The sequence below is a fragment of the Tigriopus californicus genome, chromosome 7 (assembly GCF_007210705.1).
Source record: "Tigriopus californicus strain San Diego chromosome 7, Tcal_SD_v2.1, whole genome shotgun sequence".
NCBI classification, from domain to species: Eukaryota; Metazoa; Arthropoda; class Copepoda; order Harpacticoida; family Harpacticidae; genus Tigriopus; species Tigriopus californicus.
Window position 1 is genome coordinate 14,822,665 of NC_081446.1, and position 23,013 is coordinate 14,845,677.

Below are 23,013 nucleotides of genomic sequence, written 5' to 3' on the forward strand. Positions count from 1 at the left end.
TTAAGAGTGTAAGCTTAGTCGAAGTAATACTGCGCTTTCACATTTTAGTCAACGCGTTTAGTCATTCAGTGAGGTACTCCATTTGTGTTCATATTCTTATTAGCCAAAAACCAGTGGATGGATTTGATATTGATTCACTGGCCATTTTAATGTGTCCTTTTGAGACTCTCAGGCCCACGTTTATCAAGGAATGCCTTTATCAAGAAGATTGGACACGTCACGTGACAAAGCAAGGTGATTGTAAAGTGAAAACATTTTAGACCCAGCAATGCTGCTCAAGATACTACGCTATGTTACAATCAAAAAAGCTATTTTAAACGGAGAGACGATAGATTTTCTGTGAGATTTAGATAAAAAATGAATGAATAAAAAGGAGTTGGAAAAAGTAGGAGAACGTTGAAAAAAGGTGACAATTAGGCCCTAGCAAAGAAGATAGGTTTCTAAAACCAAAGTTCTAAATTTTTGACCACATTTTACACAAATCACTTGGCGAAAAACCCTTTTGAATTGGACAAAGGATAGAAATTGAAGCCTCATGTAATTTTCATTGGTAATGCGCCAACTTGACCATTTATCAACTCGTCTCAATTTCATTCGGCCAACATTTTTTTTTTGCAAATGATAAAACCAATTTCATTTACTTCATTTCAATCTGGTAAATAAAGCCATTATTTTTGTCTGAACTGATCGATTTCTATATTCGAGTTCCCCCCCTCCCCCCCTCGGGACATGAGCTCCTCTCCTCAACGGTGTTTTGTTCAGAGGACCTGCATTTGAATCAAAGTAAAGTACACTTTCCAAACCGCTTATTATTCATGGCATGATTTTCCAGATCCTATTATGGGACCACTTAATAATGTGCATTGCTGGTTTGGGTTCACGACGAACACGTTTAATTAACAATATGATTACACAATGGTGAACCCCAGACTCAAAGACACGCTCATCTCTTTGGACATAGTGATCCAAGGAGAATCAAATTTGGCACACCTCCTCCTGCATATATAGGCATGAAAATCAATCGTGTCATGTCCCATATCCCGTGTTTCATGAGGTTTTTTCTTCTTTTGCTTAGTTACTTAAAGATATTGGGAATGCAATCCCCAGTAGTTCACGATGACAACCTACAATTCTTGTTTAACTTAACATTGATGTAATGTCACATCTACAAACTAGCAAGAGTTGGCAGATCGAGCACCACAGAAAACAAAAGCTGAGGAGGAAAAGTATGTCACAGATGAAACCTACAATTTAGCATGGTTTATTGTTGGAGACATATGAACAGAACACAGGTTAGGACTATTTTTCGAACACCTAAACACGTTGTTCCATGGGAAACCGCATTTCTTGAGCGATTTCCTTGCGTTGCATTATTCGCGCTTCCACGATGAAAAGGATGCCATCCACATAGGAGAAGAAAACGCCAACAAAGGCCAGACCAAATGACCATGATAGATAGTTATGTTGCCAATCAGGCATGAACTCTTCCCCATCGGCCATCGTGCCAAATATCAAGAGAGCCAAAGTTCCCAGAACAGCTACAAGAACAAAGAAGAATACCAACCAATCATGAACAGGATAGACGAGTCCGTGGATCAATTGTGCTCTACTGGTGCCTTCTTCGGATGTTGCTCTTACCCGCGATGATCAAATCGATTCCGGTCCATCTCAAACAAGTTACTCTGTGGTGATCTTGGATGCAGAGTAAGTACATGAGGATGAGTATAAGCGCTAAGAGAATGCCAATGAAGTTGATTGTGTAAAAGAACTGCGTGGCCACGAAGAAGGCTGCAAGGTAATGATAAGTCCAGATTTCTGTTTGTCTTCCAAACATACGGCCAATTCCTCACGTGGTGCCAAAAATGATCGAATGTCACCGTAGCCCTCTGTAAAGGGGTTGAAGAGCCATCGGCAACCGGCGAAATATCTTTGGTGAAGTGGATCATTATAATCGGGAAGCGATCTGAAACAATGGACCCACAGTCCCACCTCTTCTACTTTCGTTCCATAGAACTTGGGATCACCCGCGATCCACGATGAGGTACAAAAGGCCACGAGAGTGAAGCAGAACACCAGAGCAAACAATCCCAAAGCCCATTTCCCTGTCAGTGTCCTCTCTCGATCCACATTGGTGTCAGGCAAAATATCAGCAATGTCTTTTTCATCCATTGCCTTGGATTATGGACTTGGAACTTGTTCTTCACAAAAATCCGTCCATCCCAAGTCCATCCGATGTTTTCAAAACAATACCTGTCCCGTATACCTGTTTGAAATGGAAGGCTTGGCCAGCCAGAATGGCAGAACACCCCCGACCAACAGCTGAATTACTGTCCCGATCTTACCTGTCTTTGATGCTTGAAGGGCCCCTCCTTTTTCATGGGAGGAAAACTCGCCCTCTTCATCCGACCAAAAAGGGGCTCTTTCTTATTGGGTGTTTTTCTAAGCACTAGATGGCAATGCAGACTGATTTCACTTCATTTCGAACATTTATTCCATTCGAGAATTTGCCCTCAAGACATAGGTGCATGTATATCAATTATCAATTATTCACTGGGTGCATATTTTCCGAAGGTTCTGAGGAGAGGGCAGGGATGAAAGGATCATGAATTGTGGGAAATCAATTGGTAGTAGAAAAAAGCAGTAGTAAGGCATTGGTTCAGAGGTTATGATATGTGTTAATTCAGGTTAGGATGAGCATCGTCTGTAGCATACAGGGATGCAATCATACTATTAATAGCATTCATACTGTCATTCAAATTGATTGTTCTGCAATTCAAAGAAGATTCGTCAGACCAAAGTAAATAGATAGCCTGCGAGGTCTTCACGGGAAGCAATCGAGAACATCGAATAGCACAAAACAAACACATTGACATTGCCAATTGGCCAAGACACATTGTCATTGAGTGAGATCGCAAGGAGTTTGGAAGAGGAGTCTATCTTTTAGACATTCCTCTCCATGGGGAACTGTTGCTTTTCAGACGAAATTTCTCGTCGTCGGACGATTCGGGATTCCACCCAAAAGAGCACACCATTTATCCATTGGAGAATCACACCCAGAGCAGCCAGACCGTAGGACCAACCTAATTGGTTGTGCTCCCATTCCGGCATATAGTCCCGACCATCTCCATTGGCACCGAACACAATCACGGCAATGGCACCCAAACCACCTGAAAAAACGGTTGCATTTCAAAGCGATTCAGAGGAAATAGACTCAACCTAAATGTGGTTGTGGAATGCATTCCAACTTACCTGATACAACAAGGTCTATGGCCAGCCATCGAAGGACACTCACTCTGTAGTAATCATTAATGCACAACATAAACATGAGAATAAACAGGAGAGCAATGAGCATGCCACAAAAACTGAAGGTGTAAAACACTTGTGTGACCACCATGAAACCTGCGGCGAAAAGGGAAAGTTATCGGCCTTTGTTCATAACAAGTCATTAAATCGGGGTCTTTGGGGGCCTACCTGGTTGGAGCTCATTGCGTATAATGTCATATTCTTCTAATAAGATATGCTTGCAGCCATAGAATTTGACTTCGTATTGATGGCGTTGGTCGTGAAAACCATTCAGGCACACCTCCCACAAGCCCAGATTGGTGAAGGTGGGATCAGGCAGTAAGTCATCAGGGGTGGATGCCAACCAATATGGCGTACTAAAGGCCAAAATGATCACCAGCACTGTCACCAAGTTCAATAAAATCGCCAACTTCAAGGTCCGGCCATAGTAGATCCACTCGTCCACAGGCATGGTGGTCCAAGCGATTTTGCTCGATCACTGGTTCATTGACCAATTTGGGACAACCACCTGTTGGGATGTGAGTCTTGGTACCCTTGGGAACTGTTGATCCACATCGACGCTACACTGCTTGTTCTCCTAAAACCAATGGTAACTTCATCGACTCCAATGGTTTAGACTTGACCGACAATACCTCAAGGCTCCGTGCATGCACCCTTCCTGCAACCACATCCAATCTCGCGTCCACCCAAGCAGGCGAGCTTAGGACTCTCTCTACCTTGGATGCAATGCCGAAACCCAGGAGAGCCTCGGGTTTTTTCGTTTGCGAGCGGCGAGATTGGCTTGATGCCGCCCAAAAAAACGGGATTGCGTGAGTGTGGATCCATTTCACAGAGGCTTCCAATGATCCTGGAACATGCCATGAGAGCCACCCAAGTGGTTCCACCCTTGAAATTTCATTTCATTAATGGAGCAATCCATTTGTCCGGCCAATGCAGCAACTGGATTTGTTCATGCATTTGCACGAAAGGTCTGTCAGCTAACTAAAAAAAAAATATTCATCGTAGATTTGCTATTCGCCCATGCCGATAACAATCCTGTTATCTTAAATCCTAGGAATGATGAGGTATGTCAGAATTGACTTCGGCAGGCATCGACAGGATGAACAATTCATGAGGCTTATTTTATGCCCCTGCATTCCACACTCGTCTCTTCGGCTATACGGCCTCCTCGGCTCCTCCTTCTCCTCCTACACCTAATACTACATTGACTCACTCACGTTCAGGATTTTGCTGGCCAGGGGCTCAGATTTTGGCGGCTTCGGCTGAGCGAGTTCGTTGAATTTGGAGGACGTGGTCATAGTTTGTTCGTTCTCCTCGCATCTCATTGTGATCAACACGACTCTGGCGCCGCGGTAAGTACATACAGAAAGAGCCTCAGCCGTCGGGCAAGTTCGTAACCGACCGACGATTGCTCGGCCCTGAGCACCACCACCACCTCCCCCACGTTCTCGTTCTCGGGGAGCTCTGGTAGTTGAACCACCACCTTCAGAACTACCGCCTAAACCGCTGTGGAGGCCAGAGTTAGGGAAGCAGCCGTTCTATTGTGACTGCAGAGCGGTCACTACTTGAATTGGTCGTACCAGGTCTTCTTCCATTACATCTATCTATTCCCACCACCACCACCGCCACCATCGTCACCGCCACCGCCACCATCTCCTCTACCATTCCTTCTGCTGCTGCTGCTGCTATTACTGCAAGTCTTAGTACGGTTGCCTTCTTCAATTACATACAGTGAGGTGAGAAGACGGGGAAATATAATCTACGGCCACAGGAGCTCCTCTCTCCCCCGTCTTAGAAAAAGAATCTGCCGTTCTTGCCGTGGTGAATGAGTTAGCTCTGCTCGTGTGATGTCTGGGTATTCTGTGATCGAGTCGACCGTGTCGCAACGTGCCTTTTGGGGTCAGGCCCCACCTGTCCTTGACCACCCCAACCATGACCAACAACCGTCCCACTCACGTTGAGATTAGCTCAAATCAGGGTAGCATGATGAATCAGGGGGCAGCCGGGCGGAGAGGGGGTAGCGGGGGAAGTGGTGGCAGTGCGGCCAAGGTGGGCGGAAACAACGAGGGGTTCGTCGAAGTCAAATCCAAGTTCGATGCCGAGTTCCGGCGGTTCTCGGTGGACAAGTCCAAGTATCAAACTTTCGAGACCTTTCAAGGTCTACTCGAGGAGTTGCACCTTCTCCACAAGTCGCCGTTCCTGATCAGTTACATCGATCCCAAAGACAATGACCTTCTTCCCATCAATAACACGGACAATTTCTTACGTGCCTTGCGAAACGCCAAGCCGTTGTTGCGGCTCGTCATCCAGAGACAAGGCGAGTGTGAGACCACGTTGTACTCCAGTCGATCGAATAAAGGGTCGTTGTTGAATTCAGTGATAGGTACGCCAAAGCAGTCAAAGACCACCATATCCATATCCCAGCCTTCGGAGTTCCGTCAGGTGTCAGCGATCATCGATGTGGACGTGGTCCCCGAAACCTGTCGCAGGGTCCGACTGCTCAAACATGGGTCAGACAAACCCCTCGGGTTCTACATCCGAGATGGGACGAGTGTCAGAGTGACACCGGCGGGGCTGGAAAAAGTCCCTGGGATCTTCATCTCCAGACTAGTGCCCGGTGGGCTGGCCGAGAGCACTGGTCTGCTCGCCGTCAATGATGAGGTCCTCGAGGTCAACGGGATCGAGGTGGCCGGAAAAAGTCTCGATCAGGTCACGGATATGATGGTGGCCAACAGTTCGAACCTGATTATCACGGTGAAGCCCGCCAATCAACGGACCTTGATGCCCAGACGAGGGTCCTTCTCCCGTACATCGAACATGTCACATGGATCGCTCTTGTCCAAGAGCTCCACTCAGAGTGGCACTGGATCTGACGATCATGAGGACGAGGACGAGATCAGAGACCTAACGAACGCCAATAACCATGATCACCACCACCACCACCACCACCAAAATCACCACCACTCGTCCATGGGCCCTCCGAGCCTAGATCCTCGGAGCAGTTCCACCTACTCTAGCAATCACAGTAAAAAGCAAGTCTTACATCTGTGACCTGCGGTTCCTTCAGCCATATCATCCAGATGACCCTCCGACACAATTGAAGCTACAGCTCCCACCACGACTTATACAACTACAAATCAACAACAACTTTAACTTCTGTGACTTTGACAACGAAGACTTCCGCCATCAGACAAAGCACTTTGACTTTCCAACTTCCAAAAGCAGTTGTCCAAATCTTGTTGTTCAACTGAATCCGACCCTATCCTTGTGAATCCGCGTGATCATATTGTACTCAACGCCTTCCCCGCCCATGCAAGAAGGCGGGTTTTCAATCAACTTTTATGGATTAATATTATAACAACAAAACTCTCGTTTTACTTTCCGCTGCTACCAAGTGCCCTTCAAAGGCAATCAATCGACCGCCGAGTGTAGTGTTGAAGAATCGCATTCTTCGAGAGAAAAAAAGTGTGTTTTCCTCCATCCGTGATGCAATGACTTTTTAGTGCTTTTTCGGTGTGATACTGTGCACTGTACATTGTGCAGCTCTTCAACGAGAATTCAATCATCCTCATGGCCATTCATTCAAACAGTATCTTCGATTACGATCGCATTCCAAAGTAGCTATACCATCATCAACAACACTTTTTATTTCAAAAAAAAGTATGTCATTCGTAAAAATACAATTGCATTTTGATCAATCTTCCTGAGAAATGTATATTTTGTACAATAAATCGATCAATTCTCAATTATCATCCAAAGAGAATAACAGGCTGTCCGTCCTAAATACTCTCCATTGATTCGGGAATAACGATATTAATGAGTGACCTGGATTCCTAACATCTGCTTAACACATGCTTGTCATTCCTTTGCATAGCGAAGGTGGACAATCAATGCTTTTGTTTAGCATTGCTCACTCCAGTTTCCCCAATGTTTATACAAATTCAACGTCGAAAGACACGTACGGATGGCATTCCTGCGTGATTAGTGACTGGATTAGAATAAGCATGACCATAAAGTTTACAGCTTCCTTCGGTGTCATGCATGACTTCATCGCAGCGAACTTGGCTCCATACCAAACAAATTGCTGTTCGTAATTCGAATGCAGTATGGCACAATCACAAAAGTTTCGTCCGCTTGCCCGGAATTGCTGGACGGCTCCACGGACGCACCACCGCCACTCGTTTAATCGAATCTAATGCCTGGATAATGGAAAGTATCGTGGCAACCGTTTGAGCCGAATCCCTCCATTCAAAAGTGGCGACAGGTGAACTAGAGATGTTTGGGAACTTTATCCCCAAGGACGTTGGTATCATGCAATTCAATGAAAACGAGTAGCTGGCTTGAATCATGTCGTCAAGAATATGAAGGACCTTCGAATCCTGGGCACAATATTGAGTCAATCAACATTTTGAGGAGTTGATCCGAACAACTTGGCAAAATGTGTCCGAAGTTTCTATCTGTATCTATTTGGATCATAAGGGCAACTAGACTTTTGTGGGAATCCGGTTGTCCAAGATGACATTTGCACAGGTGAAACAATGTAACTTTACGTTCAAGGTCAAGAAGCAAGGATCTAAAGGGCAGATCGAAGACTTCATCAAGATTGCACCATGTTTATATCAAGGGTTCCCAACCCTCTTTATCTCGGACCTACTTTGCTCCCCTTGAGAGATCTCGGGTCTTATGGTCGCCTTATTGGATGTAGAAACTGATACCAGAAACCCCTTAGTTAGGTCCATGGGGTCAGTTCCGTGACTGCTACCCTTAATTTTGAGTTCAGTGACATTCATCTAAGCTTGTAATTAAGACCCTCAAAATTTTGAGATTGCTCACAAACTTGCCTCAAATTGACTATCATGGACTTCCTGTGCGAGAAACAAAGATTTTGAAGGTAGTGTTAGCATTATATTTCGCCAGGTTTTTTTTTTATTGCTCCATTTGACATTTTGCCATTTTTGAATTGAATAATATTTGAATAAATATCCTCTAAATCTCAATTTCTGAAGTCTCTTTTGAACTGTAAAGGAAATCGGCAAACTTGTGTCGATTAATATATGAAAGAAAGGTAATCGATTATAATCACGATCACTTGATTTTCAATTGTTATGAAATGAAACTAGAATTAGCTACAAAATCAATTCTAAACCTGCCTTGAATAATATAAGAAAAATGTTATTGTAACTTAAATGCTATGGGTGCAAATATCGCAATAACATTTACTGTTATGCAATTATAATTGCAAGTAGTATGTGCTCTACCTGTAATTTACGGAGGTAATCAATAACGTAGTTATTTCATTTACACAAGTCTAAATATCAAAAATTAATTGAGGCTTTTATCCAAGCCAACGGCAAAAGCCCTCTGCTTCGTCTAGGTGCAGACACGACAACATAGAAACTAAAAGATACGGTCTAAGATGCCAGACTTTATCAAGCGATTATTAAATGAACAACTAATTGTCAAGTATTGTGACACAATGAATAAGCCATCAACTCTTCTGGGAGACCCTTCAAATTATCTATGGGTAGAATTCCGAACAATTGTTAATAATCATCTTACATGAGATTGTATACTGTATGGTTGATAACTCGTCAATACTTTGGCAAACATCATTTCCAACCTAATAATACTTGAAAAAACACAGTTTTACAAGTTTTTTGTGACTAACTTTTAAAACATCTCTTTTATAAACTTCCCATTAGCTTTTTAGGCACAATTTAATGGAAACAGATGATGCAAAGTCGCTGGTATGTTGCAACTATGCAATATATAGCTCTCTGTTTATCCCTATTTGAATGTCAAAAGTGTTTGTAATTACAGCCTTAAGGATTTGAAAAGTCTCTCAGAAGAGTTTGTAGTGTATTTATGGTGTTAGAACAGATCAGCAATAAGTTGCTCAGCGAAAAACACCCTGTTAAAGTCAGGCATCTTAGCTAAGATTATTTTATCTAAATACCTTACATATATTTTATTCATTTTATCATATCTATTTCATTTAGACTATTCCTGTATTTCTCCATTTGTTTGACCGCAATGAGAGGAGTGAGAGGAGAATGAAAAGGATCGAAAAGTGGTGTTTATTCTTTTGATTATTTTTTTTTCATCCCATGATCGAAAGTTAGCCTCATTGATCGTCAAGCGTTAGTTTTTTTATGAAAATGATAAGAAGTGAATCAACAACTGATGATAAATTTACCTCCGGATCGATAGGATAGTCAACTATCCCAAAACGACATTTGACGCAAGAGGATGATGGTCTTTGGCATACAGTGGAACAAAAGACAGTTAAACTGTCTATAATCTAATAAACGTAAGTGTGGATGTTGTTGATAAAAATTAAAGTTCAACGATTGATCGCCAAGCTTTGTTACATAAGCTAGCTTGATCGATTGATTTAGAGCTCTAGCAAGAATGATATGGATTAATGGCTTTACGGAAAGCTTTTTAAGTCTGTTATATCTTTTCTCCCATTTGATTGCATGCCACCATTTTTAAGTGTGCATTTATAGAATCAGGACGCGTGAAGCAAACAAAGGCTTACATTCGGATGGCAATAAAGAGCCAAGATATTACCGTTCCTTTGTCAACACCTTTAAATGCATGTATATCATTTATGATCCAGTAGATTTCACACGGACGACCAACTTTTACACCAAAGTGGGTCAAATCAGTCCATTTGGCAGGGCAAATTTGATCGTATTTTGTCAGGGAGCTCAAGCAACACGACATGTTCTCGTCAATTGTAAGTCCATGTCTCTAGTTGTCCGGGATCCAGCATCCTCGAGGTTGGGCGAGTTTCTTAAGAGGAGACAAAAAATCCACCAACCACAAAAAGCTTTCTTCTCCCTTGACGAGAAGAACAGGTTGGACCACTGGAGTGTGAGAGAGTGAAGAGGCGCCATGAAGTGATAAACTGCAATGATTCACTTCCATCCTTGATCTGTACCTCACTGACCATGGGCATGCACTGCCTGCTCGCCCTATTCTTAGCTTTTTTCTTCGTGGGCGTGACACTCTTCTCCTGGGACTCATTCCTCCTACCCCTGTTGTCCCTGGCTCACAGTCCATCTTTGCTGGTGCGACTAAGTCAAGCCCCGGATCACACTCTCAGTCCACCCTACCATAGCCATGCTACTCAGACCACGTGCAACCACTTCACTTGTTTCAATGTGTACCGATGTCGAACACATCACCAACAGCTCCGGGTCCATGTGTCCAGACCCGAAATATTTATTGACCCACAGGGTCAGGAAGTGGCCCCTTGGACTCAGGAATTCATCCAGATCCTGGAAGCGATAGAGGCCAGTCCCTATTACACACCAGAGGCCCATGAGGCATGTGTGTTCGTGCCTGCCATGGATTTCTTGAATGAGAATGATGTCCAAGTGGCGGCCAGTGGCGCGGCCTTAGCCATGGGTTCGGATTGGGATGAAGGGAGGAACAATTTGGTATTCACCATGTTGCCAGGATCACCGCCTCAGTTTTCGCCCTCTTTAGGTGTGCCCCATGGGCGCGCCATGGTAGCTGGAGCTGGATTGAACACATGGAGCTATCGGAAAGGCTTCGACATCGCATTGCCCACTTTTAGTCCCGAAGTGCAGGGCTCGAATCGAACTTGGCCCGCTCAAGAGCGAATCTGGCGCTTGGTCTCCTCCCAAGTGAACATCGCGTCCAAAACTCAGGAGATTCTTCACGAATTGGAGGAGGATCATTCGCAAGATTTAGTGGTCCTCAGTAGGTGCTTCAATGGAGGCAAGAATTTAAAAACCCGATGTCGGAGCGACGGATCTCAACATGCGTATCCGGGGGTCATGGGTCAAGCCGAGTTCTGTCTCGTAGTCAAAGGGGTGAGACTTACTCAGTCCACTTTAATGGACGCCATGCATCTCGGTTGCATACCCGTGGTAGTAGTCGATTCTTTAGTTTTACCGTTCTCAGAAGTTCTGGATTGGAAGCGATTTTCCATCCGGCTCTTTGAGCGCAACCTTCCCAATGTCATGGAAATATTAAACGCCATATCCCGTCAGAAGGTCCTCGAGCTTCAAGCTCAAGTCCAATGGGTCTATGCCCGGTATTTCGAAAGCATTACCCAAATCAGTCTCACCACACTCGATATCTTAAATGACAGGTTGTTCAGTCACAAAAAGCGCACATATCTGGAATGGAACGTGCCCATTCATTATTCCAACCCGTTGTTCCTCACCAACACTCCCCCCGAATCCGATGGTTTCACGGGCGTCATCCTCACTTACGATCGCCTGGACTCCTTATTCGCCGTCATGAATCGCATCGCCGACACGCCCAGTCTCACCAAAATCGTGGTGGTCTGGAACAATCAAGAAGTGGCCCCACCTCCAGCTCACGAGTGGCCGAAATTGGCCAAACCTTTCGAGGTGATCAGGACGTCGAGCAATGTGCTTTCTAACCGTTTTTTCCCCTATGACGAGATCACGACGGAATGCATTCTGTCCATTGACGACGATATCATCATGCTCACTGCAGATGAGCTGGAGTTCGGTTACCAAGTTTGGCGGGAATTTCCCGACCGGATAGTGGGATTTCCGTCCCGCACCCATATTTGGAACAACGCCACTTCTCGTTGGAAATACGAGAGCGAGTGGACGAGCCAAATAAGTATGGTATTGACCGGCGCTGCATTTTATCACAAGTATTGGAATTATTTATACACTGCCTCACCATCCCCTGAAACTAAGGTGATCAAGGCATGGGTGGACCAGAACATGAATTGCGAGGACATCGCCATGAACTTTCTGGTGGCCAATGTGACGGGTAAATCCCCGATCAAAGTGACCCCACGGAAGAAGTTCAAATGTTCCACTCCCAAATGTACAAATGTGGACATGTTGTCCGGCATTCAGAGTCACATGATAGAGCGATCGGATTGCATCAACATGTTCAGTCAACTTTATGGACGGATGCCGTTGAAAACGGTGGAATTCCGGGCAGATCCCGTGTTGTTCAAGGAAAAAATGCCCGACAAATTGAAGGAATTCAACGACATTGGTAGTTTATGATGAACACCTCTGTAAACTCTATTTCGCAATACGCTTCTTTTTTGCGTTAATTATTATAGAATCATAGGCATGTAGAATAAATTCATCCTTTGTGAGGAGGACGATTCCTCTGCTCTAAAATCGTATCAAGTACACCGGGGGGGGGGTGGAGGGGGCTGGGATTTTCTCGCACACAAAACACGCTCTCTTTGTTCACAGAACACACATTTGGGACCCAATCTATGACGCTCCTCTGGCTAAGGAACTCGTGAAGCCTAAACATGACTTTTTTAAAGATAATTGGAGAAGTGAAATCGCAGGAAAAGTAGCTAGTGGTAGGGGGGTCACTCAGGTATTGCGGCTCTCTGAAGGCGGATCCTCCTCCAGAGTCATTCTCACGTGCTTGTGAGCTATCTTTTTAAAGTCCTCTCGGTTTTCCCGCCACATTTTGGCCGCATCCACATTGGCCGGAGACTCGGTGTTAGGCTCAGCCAACATGGACATGACGGAAAGTAACACCTTCTCCACACTCTGGACCGGACTCCATCTGCAACCAAAATCCGAAGTGCTCAACAATCTGAAGATAATGATGATTGAAGCTCGCGGTCATCTTGCTTACCTTTCCGAACTCTGCTCGTATCCCATGGGATCGTCCCCGGGTGCGTGTAATATGGAGATACACACCCGACCGTCAGCGTAAATGTTGGGGTGAAAGATCTTGGACATGAACTTCATCTTGGGAGGATTGAGCGGATAGTCTTGGGGAAAGGTCAGCCGGGCGATGAACACGCCATCCTCGAACACGGTGTCTTGGGGACCCGTGATGGCTGCCTCCCATTCAAAGTAGTTCTCGTCGCTGATGGGGCCTGCCATCAAACCCTAAAATCAGTCCAAATTCCAAATTTCACATCATACCGATCCCTGTATACATACAACCTCAAAGTAGTAGGGACGCTGCCAAGTACAAAGCGGAAAATCGTGAATATCTTACTTCCGGAGGGTTTTCCGAGAGTTGCTTGAACTCCGCCATAAGTCTCCGAAGGGCTGTGGAAGCCATCGTGATGCCGACAGGGCGTGGCAAAGGCGTGGCGCCACTAGGATCGGCCAAACAGAAAACGGGGGTGACGCGCGTCAACTGCGACGCAATCCTGATTTAGGCGACACATGCACTCGTCCAAAGGGTGACCAAGATGGAAGTCTATAATAACTATATTGGGATGGAAAGGTTCATTTCTGGATGCATTTGATCAAGGATGAAATTGGTTCTCGGCGCCCATTTTAAAAAGCTCAAGTCCAAAAGGGACCGGTGCGGAGTTATTTCTTGTGTTTAGAATGCTCAATTCTGGTGATTTCTTAACCTGTTTGAGAAATCTCGTGATCCTTCTGCTCTGGAAAATGGTGTTGTAGAATGAGGTTTGATAATTCATGGTTGGTTGTTATTCCAAGTGTTTTTATGCAACATCTGGTGATTTTCCATTTTTCATCTCCTTATGTTTTCCTCCAAACTTTCCTTGATATTCAGAGTGAAACTTTTTGAATGATACTAGGGTCAAACTTGAATTCAAATCCAGGCCATGTTTTTTTTGTTCCGAAAACAAATATCATTAACATAACAAAATATCAGCATATGACATGATCTTTAGGTGTCACATGTTTCATTAGAAATCATTCAATAAATTGAAATGGCCAATAGAGCACATGAATAATACATAAATAATCAATAGAATACGAAGAAGCACGAAAACAAACCGAGTGGAAAAAAATGTTTGATGAATCTATCGCTAGATTTTAAGGCTTTCTGCTAACTTAGCAGTATTGCAAGCGCCCAATTGATGTGAGAAACATTTAGGGCCTGATCTTTTTTCCGCAAAAGCAAACCTTAGTCAAACCCAACCAAATCTTATCTTTGACAGTTGGCAAGACGTGGCGTGGCTGGAAGTGAAGTTGACAAGAAAGAGTAGATATTACTCTAAACAAGACGGAAGCTAAAGTAAGGAATCGCACGCAACCTCCAAGCTCAATCTCAACCAACTTCGTTTTTCCAGTAGCCAAAAAGATATTGAGGCTGCTCAAATTGCCTCTCAAGTGTTTCGAAAAATTGTCCATTTCAAGATAATGAAGAAGTCTAACATTAAGATCAACCAGCGGGCAACAGGAAAAACCCAATTTGGCGAAGAAACAAACTTTGCTATAAGCGCAAAGTCAATGACTCGAAAATAATTGTGCGAGTTTAACTTCTTTCCTGCTGCGCCTTTGACATCCTGGTTGCTCGAGTTTTCGTGGTGAAAACGTTAGCATATCGAATGAAGATTCGATAAGCTACATCAACGAAACTCCGAGAAGAAGAGCATTATAAATGACCAAAAACACCGCTTGTTAAAGACCAATCATGAATTCAAGATCGAACACACTTATGGAGGGGTCGACCATTTTGAAGGGGACCATGCCGGGACCGCATCCACTAACAGCCCCTTTCATACTTTCTTTTGTCTTGTTGTACATGGAGTTTACTTGTACCATTGCCTGAGACCAAGGCAGTGCCTGTTCATTCTGTTCAAACAATCATGCGAAATTTGTCAGGGTTTATTTCAGCTTTGTAAGCCTAGCAGGAAAAGTACCGGAAGAAAAGAGCGAAAGACGAAGAAGAAGTTGGCGGGCCTGACTTGCACGAATTTCACCGATTTTTACATCTCAGATGCGCCAAATTTGTTATACTGTCACGACTTGATGGAATGATGAAGATCAGTTCGCTATCGTCATCTTTGAAACACGTACATGCAATATACGAATGTACTTCAGAAAAACGATGACAGACACCATTGCTTGTGATGTCTCTCTTCTGATTCTTTCTTTTCACATTTCACTATTTCACAATTTTGAAACATCAATGCCTTCCTACAATACAAGTCATTTGTTACCCATGCCTCCATCTACATGTTTTTGTGCACTCAAAGTTGCGTGCAAAGCCTCCCTGATTGGAATAGGATAGAACATGGGTGGAGTCAGGGTTGGCCAAATATTGACGTACGTACAGTCAGTTAACCTTGATCGATATTTAGGTGACAAACGCGCTCGAAGCGAAAAAGATACATAGCTAGTTACTGATGATTTCAAATCTTGATTGGTGTCTACATAGTCAAGGAAATTTTTGGATCTCATGATGGCCTAAGGGGGCAAAAGCATTAATTGTGCCTTTCGCATGTTTTTTTTGTATTTGGGGTGCTAGGGTCTGAGGGGTGAACCGCGCCCGGCCAGCGAAGCTAGCCATTACAGTGTCCACTTCATTTCCGATAAGCAGTCTCATAGTCCGTATTAGATTGGTTCTCCGTCTGTGGATGAGGTTAGCGTCTGCGAGTTTCCTTGAGAAGGTCGGGGAGGAGAATCGAACCGGGGACCTCTCTCATGCTAGGAAACTGCGCTAACCACTACACCACGTCTCCTCCTATGACGCATATTCCTTACGTGTTTAAAGTTTTTTTTTTCTCAAAATTGGCAAAGAGAGAAAAGGAGCTTGACTTGTTCATGTTAATTGCACACTTACTACCCATGTTCGGGCCTTCCAAGAACGAGATCCAACAGCGTTCTTTGTGAAACACAAGAAAACAACTTTCCAAGCAAAATTTGAGTATTTGATTGAAAGCTTTTGATTTTGGTTAGACCCGGTTTGGATTAGAGGCTCCTTCGGTCTATCCCTAATATGCATGCAAATTGTCATGCGTATTGTTATACCAATGAATAGGTCAAACATTTCAAGACAACATTTCATGTTTACAATAATATTTTGGAAACAAGACTTATCTATCCCAAATGAAAAATTCGTTATGTGCGGCTAAAAACATGCAATTTCATTTCACATCACTTTGCTCATGTGTTTGTATTTATACTGTGTTTCTTTGTACCTGTTTGCATTTTTGACGGTTTTTGTTAAAAACAGTGAATATCTTAATATCCTTCTATTATATATCTTTCTATTGTTTGGTTTATTCAATTTTTTGCATTTTGTTGTTGAAAAATATTTATTTCTCATTTACATACAGGGTGCGAAACAGAAGTTTACCCTAATGTTTTTTTTTAACTTTGGTGCCACAGCCTGAAGATTTCAACCAGCCATGATTATAGCAGCTCAATGCCTTACCACCTCTATGAGGGCCATCCTTCATGCGGCACTTGAGCTCGTCCAAAATGTCATTGGTCCTCCTCTTATTGACACCCCCATTACCTGACCCTCTTCTAAAGCTTCTCAAATGGATCTTTTAACAACTTAAGGCAGTGTAGGGCTGACGCCAAGATCTTGGCGGCTTACCAAGGAGTGAATCCCGCTGGGAGGAGATGTGACAACATTCTTCGATTTGCTTCTTGTTCACACATGGTTCATTCCTTTGAGAAACATATTTTACGAATTATATTAGCTTATGCTCCAGCATTGAGCTGATATTATCATGGCTGGTTGAAATTGTCAGCCAATGGCACCAAAGCAAAAGTAAGTTTAACTTATTTTAGATTGCGCACCCTGTGTAGAACAAGTTGACGACGGCATGATCATTTAGCATTTTGCACAAAATTTACAAGATAACATTGTTTAATCGCTCAAAAACAAAACGCTTCAACATTTTACCCCTTGGCTTTTCCAATTTTTTTTTTCAAATCTTCAAGTAGAACTTAAAATAATGTTCACTCCTCCCGAATTATTAGGAGTTGCTAGCGATTTTCATTACCAACAACCTCTGAATAATAAAAGATTTCGACACTACTTTTGACAATTTGACTACAAAACGTGGCAAGGCATGTAATAACATTTCGACTCAAATATTAGTGTTTGAAAGAACACCAAAATCCTGAAATTGACCAACAATATTATCTTCTTTCTTGGGCTCCTTCATTGTTTAATCTGCTTCCCTCTAATATTCGTAGCAAATACGTAAGCCTTGTTGATCCGGTTGCATCTTTCAAGTCAGACTTGGACAAATTTTTTAGATAGCATTCCACATCAACCCTACATTCAAGGACTAACTCGGTCTGCCAACTCGAACTCGTAGCAGATCAAATATTATATAAAGATTAAAAGGTAATAAATAGACAAATTATAACCTTTCATTTTAGTGGTACTGAGGATTACATTCCCTGTAGCGGTTAGAAAAGCCCGTGACAAACCAAACCCCAAACCAAAAAATAACAATACTGATTGCACCACGGACAAGAAAAGAAACAAAAATCAGCTTCATATTATGAAAAACAAAACATCAAATAGATGTATTTGACCTAGTTTGGGCGCAAAACTAGCTCAAGGGAACGTAGGAGAGCTTGTCAAAATTATCTGGTAATCACGACATAAATTTCAAATCTTTGCCAAAGCATCGGTTTTTACAAACATTTTTGTGGGTGAATTTTAAGAGAATATCTTATCCTTAGTAACATTGATATAGTTTTTAAATTCTATTCACATATTTTGGAAACAGATTCAGACTTGCTCTGAACCAGGGTGAGCTGATTTTGATAGAAACCCATTCTAAGCTCAATTGAAATCAAGTAGTCTTATGGTCACGGGCAAGAGAAGATTCCAACTCAAATGACTTGTCACCAACAAACAATACAAATTAGGGTTGTCGTGACTTGCACTTAAACCCCGTTTGTTAAGTTTTTTATTGCATGTCTTTTTTTCCATTTTGTCAAAAAAAACTTTTTGAAGAATTTCAACTCCCTGTTACTCGTTGCGAATGGGCTACCCTGGATCTTAATCGATCAACGACTTCCCTGAAGGAACCTGTGGTTCAGTAATTCTTGTTCTTGGCTCTAGAGTTTAAGGAAAAGTGTTGCATCTACGTTATTTGAAGCATTCTTCTCATTAGAGCATTTCAATTTAAAGATAGTCGGCCCAGAATGAATACTCTCCGAGCTTTTAAATAGAAATTGGATGGGCCATTCAATGCAATTGAGTGTCATGATTGATAAAGATCGCATTCTCTCATTGAATGGCTGAAGATCAGATGATAGTAAACAAAAAGGTTTTTTCTGTTCACTGCCATTATGTGGAAAACGTTTTCAGTGTTTCAGATTGTCTGAGGAATTGCTATTTCCAGGATTTCACTGGTTCCGTTAAGAATAATAAATTGTGGCTCCAGTTCGTGTTGTCTTCAAGAAGAATTCTTCACTAAAAAATTCCTACGCAGAAATGAAAGGGCATAGCTACCATTAACAAATAAAATGATTTGCTGTATTCTGTGAAAATTGTCTCATCAGGACGTTAAGTTTAGGTAGTCGCAGGCAATCAAGCTTTCGATCAAATCGAAAAATAATAATAAAATGTCAGTGCATCTAATTTTCTTTCTCTTAAGAAATTGAGGATGTTTACACCGACACATTCGCCCCTTTTAATTTTCCCATCAAGCATCCACTTGATACTAAAGTACGAGTGGCAATGAGACGTCAGGTATTTCATATAAAGAATATGCACTTTGATTTTCCACATCTCAATTGCACACACAACATTGAATCCAGAATATATTCAGTTATAGCTAAATACTTCTTAGAGCTCTGTGAGGTGACCAATCTTGATTTCTTTTTCGATAATATACTTGTTTAACACGTTTTCAAATGATTATTTGACAGCAGGTTCGGCTATGACGCATCAATAATCTGTTCTAGAAAACTTATCTTGTCTTGTGCACTGTCTCCTAGTTGCGCCATAATTTCGTTCTGCCCAAGGTGGAAGTTGTCCGTCCCCTTTTGTCAAGTATAACGAACTGTCGATGTACAAAACACAAGGCGCCCTTCAATGAAATTCAAAATTAAAAGCGCTTCGGCCAAGTTTGATACTTCACAATTTTCATGACACCTTTCACCAGCCTCAAGGAAGTATATCTCATGTTCACAACTACTATTTATTTCTATTCCCCTCTATTGACAAAATGATGCGCACTTGCAATCAACCAAGTGCGCGTGAAATGGGCCCTTTGCAAAATCAGAGCAACCGACAAATGCAAAACTCCCACGAAAATCTCCGGCTGTTTAAAATCCAACGCCCAACCTTAAATGGTTCAAAATTATTAGAAACCCCCCCTATCTTTCCAATAACTATCTCCAGCAATCACCGATCAAGGCGCAAAGAGGACCTAGGAAAAGATAAGAACCTTTTTTCCAATACCCCCTATCACCTGTTCAAATAATTTGCCAGGATAGCAATTTCGGCCAGCACAGTCCTTGGCAGAGGGCCCGACGACTTTTGATTCGTTGGCCAGGGCCCTTGCCTTAATCTACAGAGCTAGGATCCCTCCCTCCGACCTCTCTGGCCCGATTGGCCAGCCTAGAAGGGCTCTCGGGGTGGGTGGGTGTCGACGGTGTCGACGTCGGGCGGGGTTGCTGCAGAACAGAGGATGACGATTGACGAGTGGGGCGACGTCCAGGAGTGCACCGTGGAGAATGAAAATATTCCAAGGGTGACTGAGCTGGAACATGCTCATGGTCCGTTATTCAGACTTTCACTAGCGTGGCAATGAGGAATCAAATTTGGTTCGGGGTAATTGGAATAAGTTATAAATTAAGGGGCATTTGGTAGAGGTTGATTTCATGTTTCAATCACAGTTGTTGGGAAATTAGACTGTGAGATGAAAATGAATTGATTGTGAACATATGTATTTTTTCAAAACGGTAGTCACCCTCGCACGATTGCGGAGCAGCTCTTAGAATATACGTGAATGGAAGAGGTAGTCAAATTGAGCCGTGAAACCTCTATGAGCCTCAAGTGATCCCCGCAGTTGTTTGGAACCGCATGTTCCGACTTATTCCCTCTCGATTTGCCGCCTCCCTTCCATCCCCAACGTCTCGCGTTCATCGGGTTTGTTTCCAATGTGCCACAGGTTGTTGTCATCCTTGCTAAATCCAATACGTTTACTGACCGTTTTTTGTGAACCAAGTGCACGATGAGCGACTCTGGGAGTAGCTCAATGAGTGGGGAAACCCGCATGCTGGAGCGGAGGGTGTCAAATAATCGGTCTGATTTGAATGCGGACCAGCAGATGAACTACTTTCTCTCTTGGTTTACCACATGGTCAGACTTGCAGAAGACCGATTTTGTGAGTGTTCTGGCAGGGAAGATGAAAGGTGATAAAGCTTTAGCCGTGAATGGTCTGCCAGACTTGATGGCTAAAACGAAATTGAGCAACGGAACACGCCCGCCGTCCTTGTTCTCTTGTCAAGTCAAACTGTTCGATGACTGGTTTTCCGGGTGGTCAGATGATCAAAAGAACTATCTGGCCCTTCGACTCAAGGACATCGATGGGGCCTTTTTCGAGAAGTACGAAAACTATCTTCAATTTGGACAGGATTCCATCGAGAAGGACTTTTTTGAACCTGGGATTCCCGAGGACATGATCAAACATAGTAACGGAGGGGTTATTCCACATTTGGTTGGCTTGAACCAAGTGCTTGAGGATCAACAGGAGGAAGAGGATTACCAAGAAGACGAACCTGACCACGGCTCTAATGACCTGAGCGATGATGACGACCATGATGATCCCAAGAAGCAAAATCACTTATATCGTGCGGAATTGGCCGAGCCCGTGCCGGAAATTGTTTAAAGTGGAGCAGTGTTGTGTCCAGAAAACCAAAAAGAGACTCGTGTTCATCTTTAAGATAATCTTCTAGTTTGCAACTATTGCTTCCATCCAATCACTACTTCTCCTCCATCGCCTCCTCTTTGGACTTACATTCCAATGCAGCTTCAAAATGACCGAACCTTAAAACCCCAGAGAAGCCGAGAAACAAAAGAGCATCTAACCTTGAGCTATGAGGAATTTGCCTCACTCTTCTTTTCCTGTCTCATATCCCAAACTCGACTTGAAACATTCGGAAAGCCAAGGCACAGTTCCTGCCAGCAGAGGGTGTTAGTCTCGCCTAGAGCTTATCTGATGATGGCGAATAGCTCCGTCAGGGTCTGGCTCGATCGAATGATGTGATGAAGGCTGTAATTGGGAATGTGATCGCTGGTTTGTTCAATGAGCAACTAAATTGTTAAACGAATCATCCTCCTTTTTCGACCAACTTTTTTTACACCTTTACGTACTTTGTACTGATTTGCTAGCATCAAAGTTGTTGTTCGCCTTCATATCTAAAACAATGCCACCGAATGCATTTGAACTCATTCCAGCAATGAAACTTGCCGCCATTCCCAGGAAGCGAAATATTCTCAAAGCCTTGTTGTACATACGGTATCATACTCCTAGATGACAGTCTATATCAAATAACAATATACGTATTTTCATGAAAATTCTTCCCTGCCCATTATCGCATTCTCCGAGCCGAAAACGTGAGATCGAATATCATTTTATTCTGATTTTATGCCTCTCGCTCAAAGTTCATGGGATGCTAATCAGATACGTGCTATTTGAAGGAAGCTCGAAATCGCTTGCCAACGTCATATTAACCAGTCGACTCCCACTCTAGTCCAGAATTGAATCTCTTGAGCAATAGTTGTGTCCTCTGTAAATGTAGATCTCGGAGTGACCGTTGGCCAAGTCTAAATTCTGCTCCGTATCTCCGAAGTCTTGAGTTTTGGGGCCAAGCACCACTCTGTAAATGAGTGTACCCGTCTTTCTGCTTGTGCTTGGTCAGACAAACAAGTGGAACGTTTGGCCATTCTCGCCTCAAGACTTTGTTGGCCTTCACAGCACACTGTCATAGATGACCGTACAACCGATCTTGGGTTCATAAAAATGGTTGCGGCCTGAAAAATGTCAATGTTATTTTATTTGGTGATGACTAGAGCCGCAAAAAATAGTCTAATAAATTTGGCACAATAGCAGCTAAGAAAAGCTGGGAGAATAGTCGATATAATATGCGGTAAACAAGCATTAAGTGGTGTAATTCTAGAGTTTATGTACAGTACAAGAGTACAAGAAGCAAGATTGTCAATTTCAAACCTCTGGACATTAAGCAAACCTCAACTGGCCCCCAAAAGGTGGCTAATTTTAAAATTGCTTTCATTCAACTTAAAAAAGAGAACGAACGGCCTTCCCTTAATCTGGCCAACCTGATGAAATTGCTAGCAAATTACTTTCAGTTATTAATGCTTATGTAAAGCTTTCCATCAATATCAGGATTTTTTTTTAAGGTTCACTTGCAATTTTTATTAAAAAAGTGTTTTTAAGAATCCTGAGAGTCTTATGAAAGTAAAAAAAAATCCGACAATTTCAATTTGGCAACATTCCTAAAGTCGATAAATTCTGTTTAGGAGGCAAAACCAGTATCGTTTAATGGTTTTTGTATGGCCCGTTTCCTTGCATTTTTTGCGTTACAAAAAAGTCTGTACAAAAAGCGTTGAAAGAAACTACATTTTTGGGGCTATGCCATTCTAAGAACCAGCCAAAAGAACTAAAAATGCAATCTGTTTAGAATGTTGAATTGGCAATTTAATAGCTTTCTATTATTGAACATCACCATCTAAAAGGATATTGACTAGTTGGCTGCAATATTTGAAGGTATCGAAGATATTGCTGCTGTTGTTTTTTGAACCATAAATTTTCCTTAAAAGTGAAGGACCAGCTAAACGAACTAAAAATATAATCTGTTTAGAATGTTGAATTGGCAATTTGATAGCTTAATCATTGGCTTTCTGTTATTGAGCATCACCACCTAAAAGGATATTGACTCAGTTGGCTGCAATATTTGAAGGCATTGAAAATATTGTTGCTGTTGTTGTTTT

At 42.8% G+C, this 23,013-nt stretch overlaps 6 protein-coding genes across 7 annotated transcripts; 3 read left to right on the forward strand and 3 right to left on the reverse strand.

Moving 5' to 3' along the window:
- Window positions 1-1,245: 1,245 nt before the first annotated feature.
- LOC131883143 (uncharacterized) lies at window positions 1,246-2,299 on the reverse strand. The gene is made up of 3 exons (XM_059230507.1): window positions 1,851-2,299; window positions 1,639-1,788; window positions 1,246-1,538 (listed from the first exon to the last, which is right to left on the reverse strand). Exons 1-3 carry the CDS (start codon window positions 2,167-2,169, stop codon window positions 1,315-1,317), a joined length of 693 nt encoding a protein of 230 aa, XP_059086490.1. The 5' UTR covers window positions 2,170-2,299; the 3' UTR covers window positions 1,246-1,314.
- Window positions 2,300-2,473: 174 nt separating this feature from the next.
- Window positions 2,474-4,662, reverse strand: LOC131883144 (uncharacterized). 2 transcript variants are annotated; one of them, XM_059230508.1, is made up of 4 exons: window positions 4,521-4,662; window positions 3,472-4,284; window positions 3,250-3,399; window positions 2,474-3,167 (listed from the first exon to the last, which is right to left on the reverse strand). In XM_059230508.1, exons 2-4 carry the CDS (start codon window positions 3,752-3,754, stop codon window positions 2,941-2,943), a joined length of 660 nt encoding a protein of 219 aa, XP_059086491.1. In that variant the 5' UTR covers window positions 3,755-4,284; window positions 4,521-4,662; the 3' UTR covers window positions 2,474-2,940. The 2 variants fall into 2 exon arrangements, with proteins under 2 accessions (XP_059086491.1, XP_059086493.1); XM_059230510.1 differs by lacking the exon at window positions 4,521-4,662 and having other exon boundaries at window positions 3,472-3,880; window positions 3,936-4,411.
- Window positions 4,663-5,235: 573 nt separating this feature from the next.
- On the forward strand, window positions 5,236-7,049 carry LOC131883142 (partitioning defective 6 homolog alpha-like). Its single transcript, XM_059230506.1, has one exon. The coding sequence runs from the start codon at window positions 5,236-5,238 to the stop codon at window positions 6,352-6,354; it is 1,119 nt and encodes a 372-aa protein (XP_059086489.1). The 3' UTR covers window positions 6,355-7,049.
- A 3,058-nt stretch (window positions 7,050-10,107) lies between these two features.
- Window positions 10,108-12,458, forward strand: LOC131883327 (exostosin-2-like). The gene has a single exon (XM_059230779.1). It carries the CDS (start codon window positions 10,260-10,262, stop codon window positions 12,336-12,338), a length of 2,079 nt encoding a protein of 692 aa, XP_059086762.1. The 5' UTR covers window positions 10,108-10,259; the 3' UTR covers window positions 12,339-12,458.
- LOC131883328 (ubiquitin-conjugating enzyme E2 G2-like) lies at window positions 12,332-13,508 on the reverse strand. The gene is made up of 3 exons (XM_059230780.1): window positions 13,309-13,508; window positions 12,937-13,196; window positions 12,332-12,864 (listed from the first exon to the last, which is right to left on the reverse strand). Exons 1-3 carry the CDS (start codon window positions 13,372-13,374, stop codon window positions 12,666-12,668), a joined length of 525 nt encoding a protein of 174 aa, XP_059086763.1. The 5' UTR covers window positions 13,375-13,508; the 3' UTR covers window positions 12,332-12,665.
- Window positions 13,509-19,975: 6,467 nt separating this feature from the next.
- LOC131884336 (uncharacterized) lies at window positions 19,976-21,579 on the forward strand. The gene has a single exon (XM_059232078.1). It carries the CDS (start codon window positions 20,234-20,236, stop codon window positions 20,888-20,890), a length of 657 nt encoding a protein of 218 aa, XP_059088061.1. The 5' UTR covers window positions 19,976-20,233; the 3' UTR covers window positions 20,891-21,579.
- Window positions 21,580-23,013: the final 1,434 nt, after the last annotated feature.

Coding starts and splice junctions, on each gene's coding strand:
- LOC131883143 (XM_059230507.1), bottom strand. CDS start 2,169: ATGGATGAAAAAGACATTGCTGATATTTTGCCTGACACCAATGTGGAT. Junction 1,789..1,850: donor TCGATCATTTTTGGCACCAC/GTGAGGAATTGG, acceptor ATTACCTTGCAG/CCTTCTTCGTGGCCACGCAG. Junction 1,539..1,638: donor AATCGATTTGATCATCGCGG/GTAAGAGCAACA, acceptor TTGTTCTTGTAG/CTGTTCTGGGAACTTTGGCT.
- LOC131883144 (XM_059230508.1), bottom strand. CDS start 3,754: ATGCCTGTGGACGAGTGGATCTACTATGGCCGGACCTTGAAGTTGGCG. Junction 3,400..3,471: donor ACGCAATGAGCTCCAACCAG/GTAGGCCCCCAA, acceptor TTTTCGCCGCAG/GTTTCATGGTGGTCACACAA. Junction 3,168..3,249: donor CATAGACCTTGTTGTATCAG/GTAAGTTGGAAT, acceptor CCGTTTTTTCAG/GTGGTTTGGGTGCCATTGCC.
- LOC131883142 (XM_059230506.1), top strand. CDS start 5,236: ATGACCAACAACCGTCCCACTCACGTTGAGATTAGCTCAAATCAGGGT.
- LOC131883327 (XM_059230779.1), top strand. CDS start 10,260: ATGGGCATGCACTGCCTGCTCGCCCTATTCTTAGCTTTTTTCTTCGTG.
- LOC131883328 (XM_059230780.1), bottom strand. CDS start 13,374: ATGGCTTCCACAGCCCTTCGGAGACTTATGGCGGAGTTCAAGCAACTC. Junction 13,197..13,308: donor TCTCGGAAAACCCTCCGGAA/GTAAGATATTCA, acceptor GACTGATTTTAG/GGTTTGATGGCAGGCCCCAT. Junction 12,865..12,936: donor TACGAGCAGAGTTCGGAAAG/GTAAGCAAGATG, acceptor TTTTGGTTGCAG/ATGGAGTCCGGTCCAGAGTG.
- LOC131884336 (XM_059232078.1), top strand. CDS start 20,234: ATGAGCGACTCTGGGAGTAGCTCAATGAGTGGGGAAACCCGCATGCTG.